We start from the raw sequence: 18910 nt of genomic DNA on the forward strand, positions 1-18910 counted from the left end.
ACAATCGGAGGGAAACCTGGTGGGTGGGAGCGTCCCCCCCCGGCAAAGTGGAAATGAAACCTACACGCCTCCAGCTGTGGGATAGAAACACCACCGAGCTCAGCTGATCTGTCAGAGCGCCTCCCGTCCAGTGACGGGCTGAGGGACGCTTTGCACACCAAACAGATCTGTGACTGTCCTCTCTGTCCGTGAATAAAGTCTGTCCTCTGGGCGGCTCTGAACCTGGAGATCCAGAGCAGATAGCAGTGATTAGATTTAGATGCAATCAGAGCGGCGGCGGTGGGCTTCAGCCACGGTGCTTTATCAGCAACAGGAGAACACGCTGGATTAGCTGCTGCCTCAGAAGGTTATTGGCTGTTGAGAAGCTGCTGTCACCAACGCCGCCGGCCCGGGCCCGCGGCGCTGGGCTCAGGCATCCCAGTCGGCCCGAGGACGCCTGCAGAATAAAGCAAACAGACAGGGACACGCTCCTGAGCGCGGCGACGCTGCTGGCTCAGCCAATCAGGCGGAGCCGAGTCTGCCTGCATCCAGGAACAGATCACTCTCACTTTGGCAAGACTGCCAGATCGCTATCAGAGTGAAATGTAAGGTTACAGAGGACAGAGGAGACAAAGTCAAGAGTCCCCTCTGAGCGAGGAGAGGGAGGTGTCCATCATCTGAGACGGTGATGGAGGCTTTAAAAAACGATCACAGCAAACCCAAACTGTGGCGACCAATCGAACGTCCAAACGCTTCACTGCTAAAAAACACTCACACAGCAAAGCTTTCCCGACCTTTGACCTCCACCCTCCGTCCTCCTCTGTGTACCTTTGTCCCTCCATGTGTGTCTTTCAAAAACACGTCCAAATGAGGAACCTGCTTATTATCCACAAAGCACTGCTCATCGCGGTGAGACACCTGAAAACCACAGGTGACACATGGCGTTCGCTCACCGGTGACTGAACGCGGTGGCGGTAAACAGCTTCACCACGGACGCACAGCCGAGCGCAGACTCCCTCCTTCTGTCTGTCTGTCTGTTATTATCTGTACAAACACAGGTGAGTGGACTGTCTGCTGTCCCGTCCTGAGCGTCTTCGTGTTGGTGTGCAGGTTCGGCTCTCGCTCTGAAAGCTGACGTTCGGTGAAGAAGGCTGACTGTGACCTGTTGCTTTCTCAGGAAAATGGTTGGGAAGTCCCTGATTGCTGGTCTGGTGGTCCTGCTGGTGGCTGCGGTGAGCCTGTTCCTGGGGGTGTTCATGGGCTTGGGGAAGAAAAACACGCCTCCCCCCTCGGACCACTTCTACTCTAATGCTGCTGTGGCTGCGGACGCTGGAAAGTGTTCAGAAGTGGGGAGGTAAGAGGACTCCGGTGCTGCACACCTGTCTCTCCTGTCCCAGCTTCTCCTAAAGCTGTTCTCCTGTTTTCAGGGACATCCTGAAGAGAAACGGTTCGGCCGTGGACGCCTCCATCGCCGCCTTGCTGTGCGTCGGCCTGCTGAACGCTCACAGCATGGGCATCGGCGGAGGGCTCTTCTTTGTCATCTACAACGCTACGACAGGCGAGTGCGCGTCAAAACTTCCGGCCTCTCACCAAAGCCGACCGAGCCTCACCTGTCCTCATGTTCTGCTCAACAGGGAGGGTGGAAACCATTGACGCGAGGGAGACGGCGCCCATGAACGCCACTGAAGACATGTTTGGCAACAACACCAAGCTGTCTCGTACAGGTAGGAGACAGAGGAGGAAGCTGGTGAAGCTAAAGAAACGTGACTCTCTAATGTTGCATCACCTTCATCTTTACATCCTCTCTGCAGCCTCAACCAGCTCACCTGCTGAGCGTCCGAACGGTTTGACTTGTGCCTGCTGCTGCTTACCTGAAACTAAAACACTGCCTCTGTCTGTGCAGCACACTGCGTCTGTGGCGGCGTGGCATGCTGCTCCTCCTGTCAGTGCACAGATGGAGAGATCCTGTGAAATCTAAAATAGGTGTACTGCTGTTCCTACTCGACAGGTGGACTGTCCATCGCCATCCCCGGGGAGATCCGCGGTTACGAGATGGCACACAAGAGGCATGGCAGGCTGCCATGGAAGGACCTGTTCGAGCCCAGCATCGCTTTGGCTCGCCATGGCTTCCCAATAGGAAAAGCTTTGGCTCACGCCATCTTCAAGAGCAAAGACTCCATTCAAAGAGATGCCAACATGTGGTAAGGATGAGGAATTACAGGCAGCGGCAGAGGCTTCAGCGACGGCTGCTTTTTCTGATGTCATGACACTTTTTATCTTTTCTGCCAATAATCAGATGAGATGATTGAGGCCACTGTCGAGTCAATACATTCAATATGAAGCTACAGGAAGAAGACGGTTAGCCTAGTTTAGCATAAAAACTGGAAGCAAGGTGAAACAGCTAGCCTAAAAAATGCTGATAATATGAGTAAAACCACAACATAAAGCTTTACACTTCGCTTGGATTAAACAAACAAAATCAAAGCTCTTAATGTTTCAGAAATGCTGATAACTTTGACTTTACTTTGGACGAGCAAAGCTAGCAGTTTCCCTCCGGTTCCAGTCTTTATGCTAAGCTAAGTTAAACCTCTATTGGCTAGCTTGCATGTTATGTGATGGACAGCACGTATAAATCTGAGTTTCTCTAACGAACCCTGCAGCTGAAGGCGTCCTGTCTGCAGGTGTGTAATAGCAGTCTATGGGAAAGTTTTTGTGCATGTTTTCGCTGCAGTACTGCGAGTGGCCACCGGAGCACGGAGCCAGACAGACATGCACCAATCTTCTCATCTCACTGAAATGACTTTTAAAGGCTCTTTTGTAGAATTATTGTGATTTTCTAAGCTTTTATGCTAAGAGGTGAGACTTTGGACAGCCTGCTGTCTGCTGCGGTGCTTTTTCTAACCACTGGGGGCGCCAAAGCAACACATTTTCCAATTCGACTCACAGCAGTAGTTTTAATTTTCTACACTGAAGAATTTTACTGTTTTTTCTGATCATCTCATCCTCCAGTGAGATCTTCTGTGACTCTCAGAGAAACATCCTGAAGGAAAATGATATAGTTCGATTTCCAAAGCTGGCTGACACGTACCAAAGGATAGCAGAGGAGGGTCCTGACGTCTTCTACAACGGCTCGATGGCACAGAGCATCGTGGAGGACATCCAGGCGGCAGGTCTGCTTGTCTTCCTGCTCCTTCACAGACATTAGAGCGACTCCATCATGAATGCACATGAATCCAAGCTGCTCAATACTGAACTGTCATTAACTTTGTGGACGTGCCACAATCATTAATTTGAGCATTTTCCCTCATTTTACATTCACTCTTACACCTGTGGGCTCGTTCCAGGTGGCATTATCACCCTGGATGATTTGTTGGAGTACCAGCCTGTGCTGAACGAGAACCCTCTGAGGCTGAACGTCGGGGAATACACCATGCACGTCCCAGACGCCCCCTCCAGCGGCCCGGTGCTGGCACTCATACTCAACATAGTGGACGGTGAGCGGCGCCAAGCGCCTGTGCAGCCATGCAGAAGGAGGATGTCAGGTTTCCCCAGGTCATCCCGGGAATGTTCCTCCGCCTCATTTGTAGGCAGAAAACAGAGCTGCGATCCAAAATTTAAGTCAGCATCTAAATCCCATCTGTTCAGACGGAGGGTGTTCAGCCATGCGTTAAACGCACTGTGGCCTCATTCAGTTCAAAGGAAGGAAACACTGAACGTGTTCATGTATGATCTGCAGCAACATGCTGCCACGTCCATGCTGCTGGAAGCCTTCATGTCCATTGAACAGATCACAGATTAATGATGGCAGAAAGGGGCTTTCAGCACAGTGATGGAGGCTCATTACCCGGTGAAACTGAGAAAAGGTGATTTAGTCCAGACGTGTTTTTCTGTGGGTGTTTTGCAGGATACAACTTCACAGACACGAGTGTCTCCACAGCAGAGAAGAAGACGCTAACGTACCATCGCATCGTGGAGGCTTTCCGGTTCGCTTACGCCAAGAGGAGCCGGCTGGGGGACCCCCGATACCTCAACATCACTGATGTAGTTCTTCCTGTTATCACTATTCCTCCTCAGACTTTTATTTTGGAGCATTTCCTGCTGGCCTGTAGAGGCAGTCTGCTGTGAAACGTTGCTTCTGTTCAGCTCTGATCTTAAAGCTTCAGGTGTTGTTTCTGTTTTGACATGAAGACCAGCTGCTGCTCTTCATCACGTCTGCTGTTCATGACAAAGACTTGTTTTCTTCTCCTCAGCTCATCCAAAACATGACCTCAGACTACTTCGCTGACGGCATACGGAGCAAAATTACAGACGACACCACCCATCCAGACAGCTACTACGAGCCGGACTATTTTGTCCCAGACAACCACGGCACGGCTCATCTGTCGGTCATAGCCGAGGACGGAAGCGCCGTGGCGGCCACCAGCACCATCAATCTGTAGTGAGCAGCTTTCACCAGCCCTTCACAATAAAACACACACACTTCCTGAACAGTTTCGATGATTATTGTTTATCATTTTATTCTCCAGCTTTGGTTCCAAAGTCATGTCTCGATCGACTGGAATCATTTTCAACGATGAGATGGACGACTTCAGCTCGCCGCACATGACCAACGGGTTTGGAATCCCTCCATCACCGAACAATTTCATCCAACCAGGTGCGACTGGACTCAATTATCACACTTTCATTAAGCTCCGGTTCAGGTTCTGACTTCTGGGCTCATGCCTGTCTGATGGACGGCGGTGCTTTTCTGAATGAAGCCCCTCGTTTCCAGAGGACGTGACTTGACCCTTTGTCTAGCAAGGATGATGCAGAGGTGATGTTTTCACCAGCCTTCACTCGTTCCTGCATTCGTCATCGTCAGGATCTCTGATAGCTTTAGCTCTCGTCTGGCTTAAAGGAAGCAGACACGTCCAGCTCTCTCTGCTCTTCTTTGGTTTGTCGTAGACGTTCATGCGTCGAGCAGTCGTAGCCACGTTCTGTTCATGTGTTGCAGGCAAGAGGCCGCTGTCTTCCATGTGTCCTACCATCATCTTTGACAGAGACAACAGGGTGAAAATGGTTGTAGGAGCGTCCGGAGGCACAAAAATCACCACGGCCACAGCCTTAGTAAGTGTGACTCAGCCACGTCGCCTCCATCCTGCAGACACACACACTCAGTGGTCTGACAGTGAAAGACTTCCTCTCTCTGGCTGAAACAGGTCATCCTCAACTCCTTGTTCTTCAACTACGACCTAAAGAAAGCCGTGACGGAGCCGCGAGTCCACAATCAGCTCAACCCCAACATGACAGTGGTGGAGCAGGGCTTTGAAAAGGTGGGTCACAGGTGGAGCCGCGTGATGCAAAACCACACGTGAGGTGTAAAATCAGTGAAGAGCTTCAGAAGGCGAGGATCAAACCGGCAGCCCTGAGAGCGTTTTACAGAACCTACCGTCTGTGTTCACTCAGTCAAATCAGCATGAAAATCAGCCTGCAGAGACTAGAAACATGAGATGATAAAAATAAATCCAATGATCAGGTATTTATTTGACTTTATCCTCAATGACACCAACGAAGAAGTTAAAATCACTTCCAGCTCTGATCACAGGACGATGACGTAATTCTGAAAATAAATAAAGCTTCTGTAGCCATGCTAGCTGCTCTGCTAGCTGCTCTGCTAGCTGCTCTGCTAGCTGCTCTGCGAGGCTAAATGCTAAAGTCTGCAGGCTGTGTTAGCATGCAGCCTATGACAACGCTAACACGCTAATGCTAAGCTGGTATAATGTTTACAAGGTTTACCTTCTTTGTTTAGAGTGTTAGCATGCTAACATTTGCTAATCAGCACTAAACACAAAACAGGCCGACAGCAAAGTTACTAAACCACAGTTCATCCTGCCGGGTGGGTGTGTGTGTGTGTGTGTGTACACATTTCATGACAGTCCATCCAATGGCTGCGGAGGTATTTCACGCCCACGTGGTGGCGCTAGACACAAAATCAGCCGATGACCAAAGATGTTAGCATTCCTCCTCCGACCATGAATATGTTTTAGTCCTGCTGCTAGCGTCGCTAAATATCAGCAGCAAGAGGAAGAAACTAAAGGTGTTTGATTTGATCAAGTTTCAGATTCATGTGTGTGAGTTTTTTATAGAATTCAGGCTGCCAGAGAAGGTAGGAAGCAAATCCAAAGACTGTTTGAAGACAATAATCTAATGTTACCTGAAGGGATGCTACAGTAGAAATCTGATCCTGTGAGTGCACAGACTCCATATTTGTGTGTGTGTGTGTGTGTGTGTGTGTGTGTGTGTGTGTGATGATACCATGGCAGAGCGTCCTGGAGGGTCTGGTCCAGAAGAACCATGTCACGCAGCTCCTGCGGACTCCGGACTCGGTGGTCCAGGCGGTGGTGCGGCAGGGAGAGCGTCTCTGCGCTGAGTCCGACCCCAGGAAAGGAGGCTATCCGGCGGGATACTGACGTGACCTCTGACCCCTCAATGCTGCTCTCAATCCGGACGTCTCCTCAAAGACACTCGAGACAGAGCCCGGAGAGCAGCGCTTAAGCTAAGGAGACACAGCTGCGTCTCCGAGACGCCTTCTGTCACTCAAACATGGACGACTCATCACAAAACCTCTTTGACTCAAACTCAAGTACTCTGCGTCACACATCGTTTCCTCTGCGTTATTTTGGAGTTCTGAAGTAAAATAAGAGGTTGTAGTCAGGAAAGCCCAAACACATCTGCTTTAGATAACAAACCGACTTTACGTACGACAGTGTCCCAGAAACAATTAGGCAAACCATAAAGAGAAGAAGATCTGGTCTTAGGCTTCATCACCATGTTTTAGGTCAGAATCTGAGTGGCTGTAGCTCGTCCACGTAGCATTTCTTTTATTGTCAATAACTGGACGAGTTGTCTGAAAAGGCGTTTGTTTTTATGTCAAACCATCGATTAAAAACTAGACATGGAAGCAGGTTCACCAGTTAAAAACAAGGACACCTCAGGTCGCTTCGCCTGTTTGACCCAAATGTCCTCGGACACGCGTCTCCTGATGGACGCTGATCCGGACTCGAACATTTAGCAGAACGTGACTGTTGTTTTCTACCGTGACTCTTTCTGAAACTCTTCCTTTGAATTGTGAATGTTTAATATCGAGTAGAGGTTAAGTGAATGTATAGTGTATTCTGAAAAATACATTTGCAGATATATTTTTCTAAACATGCATTGTTCTTATGCCATGTTTGTTGCCATGCTTGTTATTAAACATTTTGAACAAAGATGTTATATTTTACCACACGGACCCTCTTTGTGTTTCTGGACGGATTTAGACTCTTTGACTTTGTTCTTCAGTGTCGACGCTGAGCCTCGTGGACTGTGAACACTCTGACTCCAGGACATATCCAGTACCAGAGCGACCCACAGCTTCAGTGCAGCTCCGCAATGTTTACTAGAGTTACAGCATACCGTCATCATCATCATCATCATCATCACTGATTAATAGTTTATAAAATCACCCCCAAGGTCAAAGTAACATCTTCAAATGTTTTGACTAAATGTCCCAAATTCAATCTGAGTTTACAGCTAATGATGCTTTGAGCTAAATGCTAACACTAGCATGCTAACATGCTGATGTTCAGTGAGTTAGCATGCTAACATTAGCTAATTAGCACCAAAATCAATCTGAGGCTGAATGAGTTCTGCAGGTTACTCATTAATGTCCTGACCTGAAGGTGGCGCTGCAGCCACGGTTAGCTCCACCCTGGGGGGGGGGGGTCATGAACATCTGTGTCTCTGCAAACCAAACGTGCTGTAAAGTCAGAGCGTCAGCACAGTTTTCAGGGTTCATCCTGTCGGCAGCGTGAACGTTGGCCGACGCTAAAGCTGAGGGCTAAAACACTGTGAGTGAGTTCTTCATCACAGTCAGAGGAGGCAAACAAAACCCGAGCAGCACTCAGGAGCCCTGAAGAGGCCGAGCCCCTCCTTCACTGTCCTCTGATCCTCAGTCAGATTCTCAACCCCTCCATCCCCCCCGTTATTCGTGGCCAGGTCAAACATGTAAATTCAGGTTCTGTACTTCCTCACCATGACGAGCAGCGCTGAGCTGTGAGAGCGAGGAGCGTCAGCGACTCGACCACATTATTTACATGAAACACAGGCCTGCTTTGACTCTGTAACACAGCTGTTTATGCGGTCAGTGACATGAAGTCAAACATGGCATGACTCAGTCAACAGGGCCTTTGGGGGGGGGGGGCTGAGACACACCCTGAAGAATCAGCTGACCTGAGCTGGAACACACAGATGTTCTCTCTGTGGGCAGATTCCTCTTTACTTGAGTCAGATGAACTGAAAACCAGTTAAGACGAAAACAGGCTTTTATTTTCTTCAGAGAGGTGAAGTCAGTAATGGATGGGCGCCCGTCAGGACGCTAAATGTTAACGTTATCAGCAGCAAACGTCCTCACGAACGGTGTCAGACTGAAGTGGAGTGCAGATAGAGGATCTGCCGTTATGTCACATTATAAATGTGATCACGATTTCCTCCTCCGGACTCCAGCTTCATCAGTATTCTTCTGACGACACATGAATCATCCAGGCCACTGAAACACATTCGTCTTGTAGCTAACTGTGATATTACCCTCATTCATCACACGGCGGCGGATAAATCAGCGCGACCGTCGCGGCTACTGATTAAGTTTCTACCACCCGTCGGCCGGCGTGTCGCATCTGCGTGATGAACCTGGACTGTAGCTGTTAAACCACATGTTATATTTGTCACCAGGCCGTCAGTCAAATCTGTATGTGACCACAAGCGAGGAGACAACTGACCTATTGTTGCTCTCCTGGAAGCTCAGCCGTCTTTCTGACTGCTGCCATTGTCCTCTCTGATCATCATCCCGCCACTGCGTGCAAACAGCTCCAGTTGCTTTAGTTCAAAACATTCAGAGGTGAAACGCTTCAGTGCTCACAGAGCGGGACAGATCTTCACCGCCATCTAGTGGAGAGCAGCGGCGACTCCACTCAGCAGCCGGAGGAGGCGTCGCGTCGCGTCCTGCACTCAGAGCCGCATGGAGACGGGCGGCGCCGGAGACTGCAGCTCCTGGTCCAGCAGCCGGAAAAGCATGGCGCTCCTGTTGCTCTGCGAGGTTTGTCCCAGCGAGCGGTGCAGCTGAGCCTGCAGGTAGTGGACGTCCCGCAGCCGCTCCTTACAGCTCAGCGCGGAGAAGTAAGCCGCGGCCTCCTTCAGCGTGTCAACAGCCAAAACCGCCAAACGCAAATCTGCAGGGAGACGATAAGCAGCATGTAAACATGGAAACAGAGGCTGTGCAGCCACAGCGGGCTGTGAGATACAGATCAGTGTTCAGCAGGGGGGGTGGGGGGGGTGTTACCTGCTTGCCCTTGTCCGTTTGGCCTGAACCCAGCCACCGCCATCTGACAGCGGGCCGTCAGCAGCAGGGCTCGGCCTTTGTCCATGACTGCTCCGTGAGCCAGAACGGGCTCGATGGCCTCATGCAGGACGCTGAGCGCCTGCTCAGGAACGCCCAGCATCAGCTGCAGGAAGGACAGGAAGCAGACACGGTGAACGAACGCCGCGAGCTGCGCTGCAATAAACAGGCTTTGTGTTTGAGAGACGGCTGCTCGGCTGACCTGAGTGAAGGCCAAGTGGAGGATGGTCTCTGAGGCCAGAGACTGCAGGTGGTGCTGTCTCGCCAGCGCCAAGGCCTGCAGGAGGAGAGGAAGAGCTGTGGAGAAGCCAGAAGACTCCCAGTGGAGCTCGGCGGTGGAGAGCATGACTCTGCACGGCACACAAACATGGCGTGTTCAGAGGGAGATATCTGGAAAGGCTTTCGTGTTTCATGTAGAACAACAGCCTCCAAAGAGGACGCACAATGTCAACGTCACTTTAAATATCTATGGTCGGCCTAAAAAGTGATTCAGATAGCTGAGGTGCGTTCCCGCTCCTCCACAGCGGCGTCTGCGTACCTGATGACCACCTCCGTGCATTTGGTCTTCTCACAGTGAACCTGCAGCCGCTGCAGGATGCTGTAGGCCTCGGTGCTCCGGTTCAGAGCCTTCAGGACTTGAGCTTTCCTGTCAGCAGACAGCACATATTACACGTGTACGAGGCGGCCATTGTTAAGCTCAGGGGTGAAGATGGTGCCTCGCCGTTACCTGTACAGGCCTTCTGTCCTGTTTAAAGCAGAGATGGCCGTCACCAGCGGCTCTGCCAAATGGTATTTCCCCTCATTCATGTGTCTCTCAAACTGGATTTTCAGGTCACACAGCATCCAGAGCTGAAGGACAAACAACGTGCACGTCCTCTCGTGAGTCATGCTACATCATCACACAGGACAGAAGTCCCCCCAGTTCAAAGGTGCACTACACGTCCGGCCAGGCTGCACTAACCGCTAACCCGGCTAACTCTAAAGCTAAGCACCCTCCCTCCCTGCTGTCTGTAGTCAAACCGCCTCTCCTGAAAGCAGCCATGACGGCCTGAAGCTAAACTCCTGCTAACTGTGTTAGCTTAGCAGCAGCTGCCGCCTCAGCTTCTGACTAGAGTGGCATTCATCTGAGTTAATGTGCTTCAGCTTCATTTCAATCACATATTTGAAATGTGCTAAATCTGATTCTTTCTATTGATTTTAATATAAATACGAGCAGAAGACAAACAGCTGGACATAAAGAGATTCAGTCAATCCTTCTGACCCAGTGCAAAAAAGCTGAAATTACTCATTTTTTGGTCGATACTGCATTCATGAACATCCTCTACAGGCAAAACTACAGTTTCTACTTATTCCTGGTTTGAAGAGTCTACGGCAACAACTTAAAGATGAATAAATCAGCCAAAAAAAGCCTAAAATGGAAACTTTACAGCCTGTTTGTCAATTTTCTGTCTTGCTCGGCTTCGCTCTCTGTGCAGTTTGAGCTCTCGGCTGAGAGGACGCACCTTGGCATGCTGAGAGTGAGGAGGAAACTGCTCTCTCAGGTGCTGCAGAATCTCTGAAACGGCGCCGTAACGGCCCTGAAACAAAGAGGACAAAGAGTGAACTGGAGCTGGAGAGAAGAGCCGATCGATGTTTATTACCTCCCTGCGACGCTGGGCCGGCTGACTAATGGACGCCGCAGCGGGCAGAGAGCAGACGCATGAAAGCCAATCAAATCTGTTACCTGCTCGGCGTGCAGCTCGGCCAGGTGGCAGAGCGCCACGGCGAACGCCTCCGTGTTGTTCTGCTGGACGCCGAAGTTGACGGGCTCCAGGCTGCTCATGTTGAGGAGCAGCTGGGCCTGCTGCAGAGCCATGGTGCTGCAGGAGGTGAGGAGAGGGGAGGAGGGGAGGAGAGGGGAGGAGGGGAGAGGAGGGGAGAGGAGGGGAGAGGAGAGGAGGGGAGGAGAGGGGAGGAGAGGAGAGGAGAGGAGAGGAGAGGAAGGAGAGGAGAGGAGAGGAGAGGAGAGGAGGGGAGAGGAGGAGAGGAGAGGGGGTGAGAGGAGAGAGGAGAGAGAGGAGTTGAAGGAGGCGAAGGAGGCGAAGGAGGTGAAGGAGGCGCAGCCACCTCTGACTCATCACCTTTACAGTTATGCTAACAGTTTGTTTTGTACATTGGATGTGTGAAATGACATCAGAGCTGATTTAATGTGATGCAGACAAGCTTGTGTGCCTGCACGCCGTCAGCTGCGGTGATGCGGCGGCGGCGTTCTGAGGAGTCTGACCTCTTGCCGTACATCCTCCATATGGACGTGGTCTGAGCCAGACTGATCTCGATCAGCTCCGACAGACTGTGCTTCCAGTGCAGGATGTCTGTGTCCTTCAGGGCGTCCATCAGCTTGTGGGCTGTTTTACCCTGTGTCGCCCCCTGCTGGACCAAAGACTGAATGCCCAGAGACGCCAAGTACTGCAGCAGAGAGGACGACGGGTCAGACAAACGACAAACATCAGATTTAACATGGAGAGCGAAGCGTTCTGTGAGCTCTTCTTTGTTAGTGTATGAAGGAAAACTGACACAAACATGAAATCAAAGCCAACGTTAATCCAGAGAGAGCTGCAGACAGCGAACACGACGCTCGCTGCTCAGTCTGCACACAACACACCAAAACACCTGGTGCACTGTTTCTGATGGATCTGGCTCAGTTTTCATAGAGTAAAAAAAAAGTAAAGGTGTTTAATGTCTGATCAGGTGACACAACTGAACAAAGGGAAAGAAAAGCGACTTACTTCCTTTAGATTTCTCCTGAAATGCTCAGATGAGGGTTAGAAATATTCAGATTATCAGTGTTTGAGTATTAATGAGGCTCACTGAACTTCAGATGATAAATTTGATTTCACAGACAGCTTTGTGACTTTTTGAAGAACTCAAACTTAATGAGGAGCCAGCGCCGCTCTAACAGCCGTCCCTGCGTACGAGCCCACGCCGCACTCACCGGCAGGCAGAAATGTGCAGCCATTTTCACCGAATCCTCCGTCAACACGGTGCTGTCGGATCCCCTCATCTGTTCCAGGGTGTAGAGCCAACTCTGAGGGGGGACAGAGACGGGGGGGGGGACATGAGCTGAGGCGAACTCACATGTACTCACACAGAACGAGCCGTCAGCTGTGGAACGGCAGTGACGGAGGCGAAAAGGACGTTACCAGGCAGTGCTGCAGGCACACGTGGTCGTTGGACTCCTGCGCGATGCGGATGGCCTCCTGCAGAGCCAGATCAGCCTGCTGACTGCGGAAAGCACAGAGACATCGGCCATGAGAGCCACGTTTCAGGTGTTCTTTACGGAGGACGCGTCCGTCTTCTCGTACTCACTAGTGGCCGAAGCGACAGTGCAGGCTGGCCAGGTTGAGAGCGGCGTAGCGAAGACTGCGGCCATAGCCTTCGTCGCCGTTGCTCTTTCCCTCATTTCCAGACAAGATGAGGCGGTCAAAGTAATGTAAGAGGCTGTGGGCGGACAGGAAGATGTCCTGCACTCGCATGCTGTTCAGGTAGTTCAGGTAATGCTGAGGAGAGAGTGACAAAGACGGCCGATGAGGAAGACGTCCGCCCCGCAGCGAGCGGCTAACGTGGTGGGAAACTCACCGCCTCGGCGAAATCCGGATTGAACTTCAGCATGCTGTTGAGCTCCTCCTGCAGCGCAGCCGGCTTCAGAGCTTTGTTCTCATCGTTCTTCAGGAGGTACGCCTGCAGAAAGACGTTTCAGAGGACTCGAACAGCACGCGGAGGACGTGTGCATCCTCGGATCGAGGCGCCGCCAACGCACTTCAGCTCGTTTAAACACTCACCTGTCTCGCAAGGAAGTACTCGGCTTGTTTCTGTGACAGGGGACCTCTGCTGGGAGCGTTGTCGTGTCTACAACAGAGACAAAACAACATGAGAGTCCGCCGTCCTGAAGCCACGAAGCAGCAGAAACAGCTGAAAGTACAGTAAACGCAGCATCACTAACCGAAGCTCTGACTCATGCAGAGGGGTGTCCAGCTCCTCTTTGTCTATTCTGTCCCCCACGGTGTCCTCGGTGCTGGTGAGGTCCATTTCCGAGTCGTCGGCGACCAGCGCCGGCAGGCCCACCTGCCCATCTGCAGGCTTGGCGTAGTGACTGTGGTAGTAGAGGCGCAGAGACTTGTACAGCTTGTAGACCTGACTGAAGGACAGCTTGTTGTAGGCCAGAAGCATGTGTCTCATAAAAAGACCTGAAAAACAAGAGGGACACGTCTTCACGCTAGTCTTCTCACTGAGAAAAACACAGCAGATCTGTCGCGTCCTGCAGGACTCACCCACGACGCTGGTTTTATGGGCCTCAGAGTCAAACGCCGTGAACGGAGTGGGAAGAGTGGAAAAGAAGTACTCCATGTCCTTCAGCTCCCCATCGGCCATTTCATGCAACCTTTGAGCAAAACCAGCAGCAGAAAGGAGACATGTCCACGTCTTAACACGGTTTCTGTGCTGGACTTTTGTCTGGGCCTTTTGGTTATTGTGTCAGTGACTGTTAAAAGCCTCCATTACAGTTTAGTTGTACAATTTCCTGAAGTTATGAGTCCGTGAATGCACCAGCATCCACGACAGTCAGTGTCAGCTCACCTGAGTTTGACAGCGTAGGCGGTCTGAGGGCAGCACTCCTCCACGGTCTTCAGGAACTGGCCCAGAGTCAGATCCGGACCCTGGAGATCCCGCATGAGACACATGAACACAAACCCCTGAAACACCTGCTTCAACACGGCGAAGGGACACAAAGACGAGACGGAGACCAACCTGCTGCAGAGGGAGGATGAGTTTGTTGAGTCTTCTTCTTTCCGGCAGCGTGATTTTGGACGCGGTCATGTCGTAAAGAAGCGCCAGGACGGAGATTTTGTACGGGGTCACCCAGTCTTTGATGCCGAACACGTTAGCGTGGACCACCCCGTTCGTCATCATGGGGTTGAAATACAAGCTCTCGTGCACACTCGCCATTTTAACGGCTTTTTGTTCGGCTACGCTTCTGTGGAAACGTCAGACTGGCTCCACATTTAGCCGACAGAAAAGTTAGACAGCCGCGGCAGCTAGCTTAACTTAGCTAACGTACCGACTTTATGTACGGCTAGCACAGAAAAACGCAGAAATAACTTACATCGACGGTTCGTGTCCGCTAACTGGATGTTAAGGTAACTTATCGACGGTGAACATTCACTCCGATAATATCAGCTAATTTGGTTTATTTGAAGCTCACTGCTTTATGTTTTCAAACGGCCCTCCCTCCGTCCCCTTAAAAATACGTCATAAGGGGGGGCAGTACTTTTTTTCCCTCTTAAACTTTATTTGCGCGTTCAGCAAGGAGCGAACAACAACGACAGAGAAAAGAAAATGATGATAACACACGAGTTGAAACGGTTTTCTGCTTTCAAGCGTCGATACTCTAATTTTTTGCGATGTGGCATCGCGAGTTGTCACAGTTTTATTTTGAAGGTCTTCACCCAGATGATTGCATGTTACCGTGTGCACCGTGACCGTGTAAGTATTTTCTGAAAATTCTAAATTATTTTGAAAGCTCTTGCCGGAACCTAACGTCAGTGTCTTTGGATTATGTCTCCCTTGACAGGTGACAGTTGCTGTCTGCCGAAAGACTTCCTTACTAACGTAAACTGCTCTCCGCTGGTCACAATACGTAACTGTAACTGTCTGTTTTGAGTAATTTTATTTATTATTATGTGCTTTATGGTCATTCTCGTGTGTTCATCTGGCATATTTATTTCATCGTCGTTGTCATGGCCACCAGGGGGCTTAATGGTGTTCATGATAGTAATACCAACTGCCAACTTAGTCAGCGTCAAGGCAGACACAATAGCACGGTCGTACTTCCGGTGAAAGACTAGCCATTTCAATATTGCCATGATATGTAATTACGTGTTGTGACCACTGGAGGGGAGCGTACACAACGGAAAACAACTTCCGCTGGACACTTTCAAAACAAAACGTTTCATAGACACAGAGCTAATGGGATCATTTTAAAATTCTGCTGTAAGTGTCATCTGACACAGATGTGGAATAGATGCTAAATCGTTTGTGATTCTATTTTGGGTTGTAAATGAAACCTCTTATATATATTTTGAATACTAGTCAGATGCATTCAGTATTACCACTCACAGCCAGCATGATTATTTATTTCTTTGGATGAATAATTCTCTCCAAACTTGTTAAAATTACATATCAATGAATGTGAATAATCTGATAAATAGATGTGTTAAAATAGAAAATCAATAATCCAGTGTTGTCCTGTCAATGTACAACCAACATATTTAATTAACATTTTTATTTCTCTCAGGTTCAGTGTCTTTTTTCTTTCAAAGTAAAGTTGCATCAACAGACTTTAGTGGGTTTTGTGAAACAGTTTCTGCTCTGCTCTGTCTAATTTAACTTAAAGCGAGCATGCTCCCATCCCCTCACTGATCTCCTCTTTGTGCAGATGGCTGTCGGTCCTGCAGAGGGCGCTGTTTGTCTCTTCACACTCCTCCAGCACCTGGTGGTAGAGCTCAGCTCAGCTGTTCCCAGATCAGCTTTCAGAGGACACAGTGGACACACTGGTGAGTGAGAGGAGGTCAACATACACTGAGTTTAAGATGCACTGTCCTGTCCTGCTAATCTAAAGTGTAATCTTCACAAGTGACACACGATCAAATGTAGAAGTTAATTATCTACAATCACTCATAAAACGTTCTGCAGCCGTAGTTTAAAGTGTCACTATTCATCAAATATGATGGAACATTTTCTGTTTTTCCTTCATTATGTCAAAGTACTAACTGCTAATACTCCACTGCAAGTAAAAGTTTGTTGGTATTATCAGCAAAATGTACTAAAAGGATGAAAGATAAACACAACCAGCATCTGTGTATTTAAATACTGTCACAATAAGTACTTTAGTAGTAGAGGCAGAACCTTTTATAGCTGCACTTACATACATTGAGTTCCTGCTGGACCTGCAGCTCCTGCGTTGATCAACACGTTCACCAAACCTTCAGTCATCTCACATTCCTCTCAGTTCTCTTCTGATAGTAAACGAGATAAATGAAGTGGAGACGACGACAAAGCAAACAAATCAAAATTAGCCCTGAAGCTCTGCGCTCGGTCGCACGGTGACCATCGGTTTGCCGTCGCTCTCGTTTGGTTCAGATTTGAACTTTCTGAGAAACGTCTGGATTTCTAACTTTGCCTGAAGTGATCACAGAGACGTGACGCCTCTCGGTGAGGGACGGGGACATCAGTCAGATAAACCTTTGTCCACCTGCAGGTGATGTGTGTCAGTAACGTGCTTGTTGTTGAGAGGCTGAGAGAGGAAACGTCGTTACTGGATGAGCTGCCACGTGAACGCTGGGAATGACAGAGATGAAACATGACGTGTGACATCACACACACTTCCTGTACAGAGCGGCAGTCACCCTGACAGCTCAGCTTTGTCCACAAGATGGCAGTGTTGAGCCAGCAGCTCCTGCACTGAGCTCCAGCATTTGATCTGTGTGAGAGGGACAGTCCAAACATCACGGCCCCCTCCACCTCCACCCCCCCCCCCCCGTCCGTCCGTCCGTCTCTGTCTCTGGGTGAGGTGGAGTCAGCAGACGGTGCACAATGACACCTGTCAGAGTGGATATTTTTGAGAAGCTTAAATCAATTGAGTGGAAATGCTTCTGTCAATACATGAGTCACTGGAAGCTAACAGCACCAACTGTACAGCGCACAGTTTGTCGGAGCTGATTTTCAGAGGATCAGCACAGACCGACGCTCATCCACCCAAAACTGACGTGAGCCTCCAGCTTCCTGAGCGAGGAGCGACCACAGACTTTCAATTTGATATCTGTGCATCCATCCATCCATCCATCCATCCATCCATCCATCCATCCATCCATCCATCCATCCATCCATCATTTATTATCATCCATCCATCCATCCATCCATCCATCATTTATTATCATCCATCCATCCATCCATCCATCAATCATTTATTATCATCCATCCATCTGTAGCATCCAAACATCAGGGTTTGTCTTCTGATTATTCATGTTATTGCACATCTTCTGCTTTGCTTTCAGCAACAATAAACTTCCCTGAAAATGTCATTTCAGATTATTTTAACCATCCTAGAAAAAAAAACAAATGTCTTTATTCAAACAAAGGTTGAAGTTACTCTCAGCTCAACATTTGGAAAACCTCAGATTATTTTCATCTGCTGTCACTTCAGCAGGCATCACAGAAATGTTGAGCTGGTTAGCTTAGCTTAGCTTAGCTTAGTTTATCCTAGCTTAGCTTAGCATAATGGCTGGAAAAAAGGTGAAACAGCTAATAAAATGTGTCAACAACAGATCGCTAATTAACACATTTTGTCTCATCAGGTTAACAGAAGCCAAAGAGTAGAAAGGAGTCTTTATGCTAAGCTAGGCTAAGCTAAGCTCATATTTACATAACATACATCAATAAATAAGAACATTACCAGCATTACAGAGGAGATCACTGCGTGCTAAGCTAGTCAGATCAAACATTTCCGGGTAGCTATGAGCTAATCATGGTCAGGTGAGACATCCTCAGCATAAAGACGTCAGCCTTACAGTCTGTCCTGCTGAGGACGCCGTGTTGACACATGCTGAGCTTGTTTGTTTGGTGCCGTCTTATAATCACGCCTCTCACCATCTTGTCACTGTTGGTTAACGTCTTTTTGTTCGAAGAGGAAGAGGTTTGGCTCGCGGCTCCTTCAGGTCATGAAATGCAGCCTCCTCACCTCATTTCTTCTTCTGTGTTTCTGGGGACGCTAACAGGAAGGTGAGCGAGGCCGCCGTGCCTGCAGCCTGTCTCTACCTGCGAACACGGCCTCCTTAATTAACACAGTGAACCGCTCTGTTTTCAAAAGGTCATCTTCGCTCCTCTTCACAGAACACGCTCCCGCATCAGCTCGCTGATGTCCTGCAGTCTCTTCCTGGAGACGCCGCCTGGACCTCGTCTCCTCTCCGGCCGCTCAGCCTTCGTGCTGCGACACCTTTTAATCAGGGCGAAGTCTAAACGGGATGATTGTGTTTCCCGCCGCCTCGCTGCCGTTGCGGTGCGGCTGTTAGCTTGTGGGATAGATTAGCAGAGATAAACTTATTGTGGCTCGTGTGAGAAATGACAGACCTCTGCGAACGCTGACCCTGAGTCAGCTTCCTGCTGCTTACTCAGTGTCTCTAAATGGATTAAGTTGTCAGTCGGACAGCCCATCGGAGATTTTTAATATCCAGCCTGAGGTATATCAAGCAAGCGTCTGCCAAATGGTATCAGAGGGATTTACTCTGCTTTTATTGCGACGTTCCCTCTCTCTCCTCCTTCTCTTCTGAGATATGGTCGTGCCCTCTCTGATTCCTGGAGGCTGTTTCGCTCGTGCATTAATAACACATTGAGGAGAGTGAATGGAAATATATTCTATGAACTCCAGAGCGAATATTACGTTTTATAACCGCAATTTATAGCAGACGCGAGGCAGAGAAATTAAGACCG

At 49.4% G+C, this 18910-nt stretch overlaps 2 protein-coding genes across 2 annotated transcripts; one reads left to right on the forward strand and one right to left on the reverse strand.

The window, feature by feature from the left end:
* The first annotated feature begins 694 nt into the window (after positions 1 to 694).
* ggt1a (gamma-glutamyltransferase 1a) lies at positions 695 to 6772 on the forward strand. Its single transcript, XM_070964817.1, has 12 exons — positions 695 to 1333; positions 1407 to 1541; positions 1618 to 1703; positions 1988 to 2180; positions 2989 to 3149; positions 3324 to 3473; positions 3884 to 4020; positions 4230 to 4417; positions 4506 to 4633; positions 4973 to 5085; positions 5178 to 5291; positions 6282 to 6772. Exons 1-12 carry the CDS (start codon positions 1161 to 1163, stop codon positions 6426 to 6428), a joined length of 1725 nt encoding a protein of 574 aa, XP_070820918.1. The 5' UTR covers positions 695 to 1160; the 3' UTR covers positions 6429 to 6772.
* Positions 6773 to 7141: 369 nt separating this feature from the next.
* On the reverse strand, positions 7142 to 14678 carry anapc5 (anaphase promoting complex subunit 5). Its single transcript, XM_070964816.1, has 17 exons — positions 14174 to 14678; positions 14003 to 14082; positions 13699 to 13808; positions 13371 to 13614; positions 13210 to 13276; positions 13007 to 13108; positions 12737 to 12927; positions 12571 to 12652; positions 12363 to 12455; positions 11655 to 11836; positions 11115 to 11250; positions 10894 to 10968; positions 10119 to 10240; positions 9930 to 10037; positions 9594 to 9741; positions 9335 to 9497; positions 7142 to 9224 (listed from the first exon to the last, which is right to left on the reverse strand). The coding sequence occupies exons 1-17, from the start codon at positions 14369 to 14371 to the stop codon at positions 9004 to 9006; spliced, it is 2322 nt and encodes a 773-aa protein (XP_070820917.1). The 5' UTR covers positions 14372 to 14678; the 3' UTR covers positions 7142 to 9003.
* Positions 14679 to 18910: the final 4232 nt, after the last annotated feature.

Source organism: Chaetodon trifascialis, chromosome 6, assembly GCF_039877785.1.
Source record: "Chaetodon trifascialis isolate fChaTrf1 chromosome 6, fChaTrf1.hap1, whole genome shotgun sequence".
NCBI classification, from domain to species: Eukaryota; Metazoa; Chordata; class Actinopteri; order Chaetodontiformes; family Chaetodontidae; genus Chaetodon; species Chaetodon trifascialis.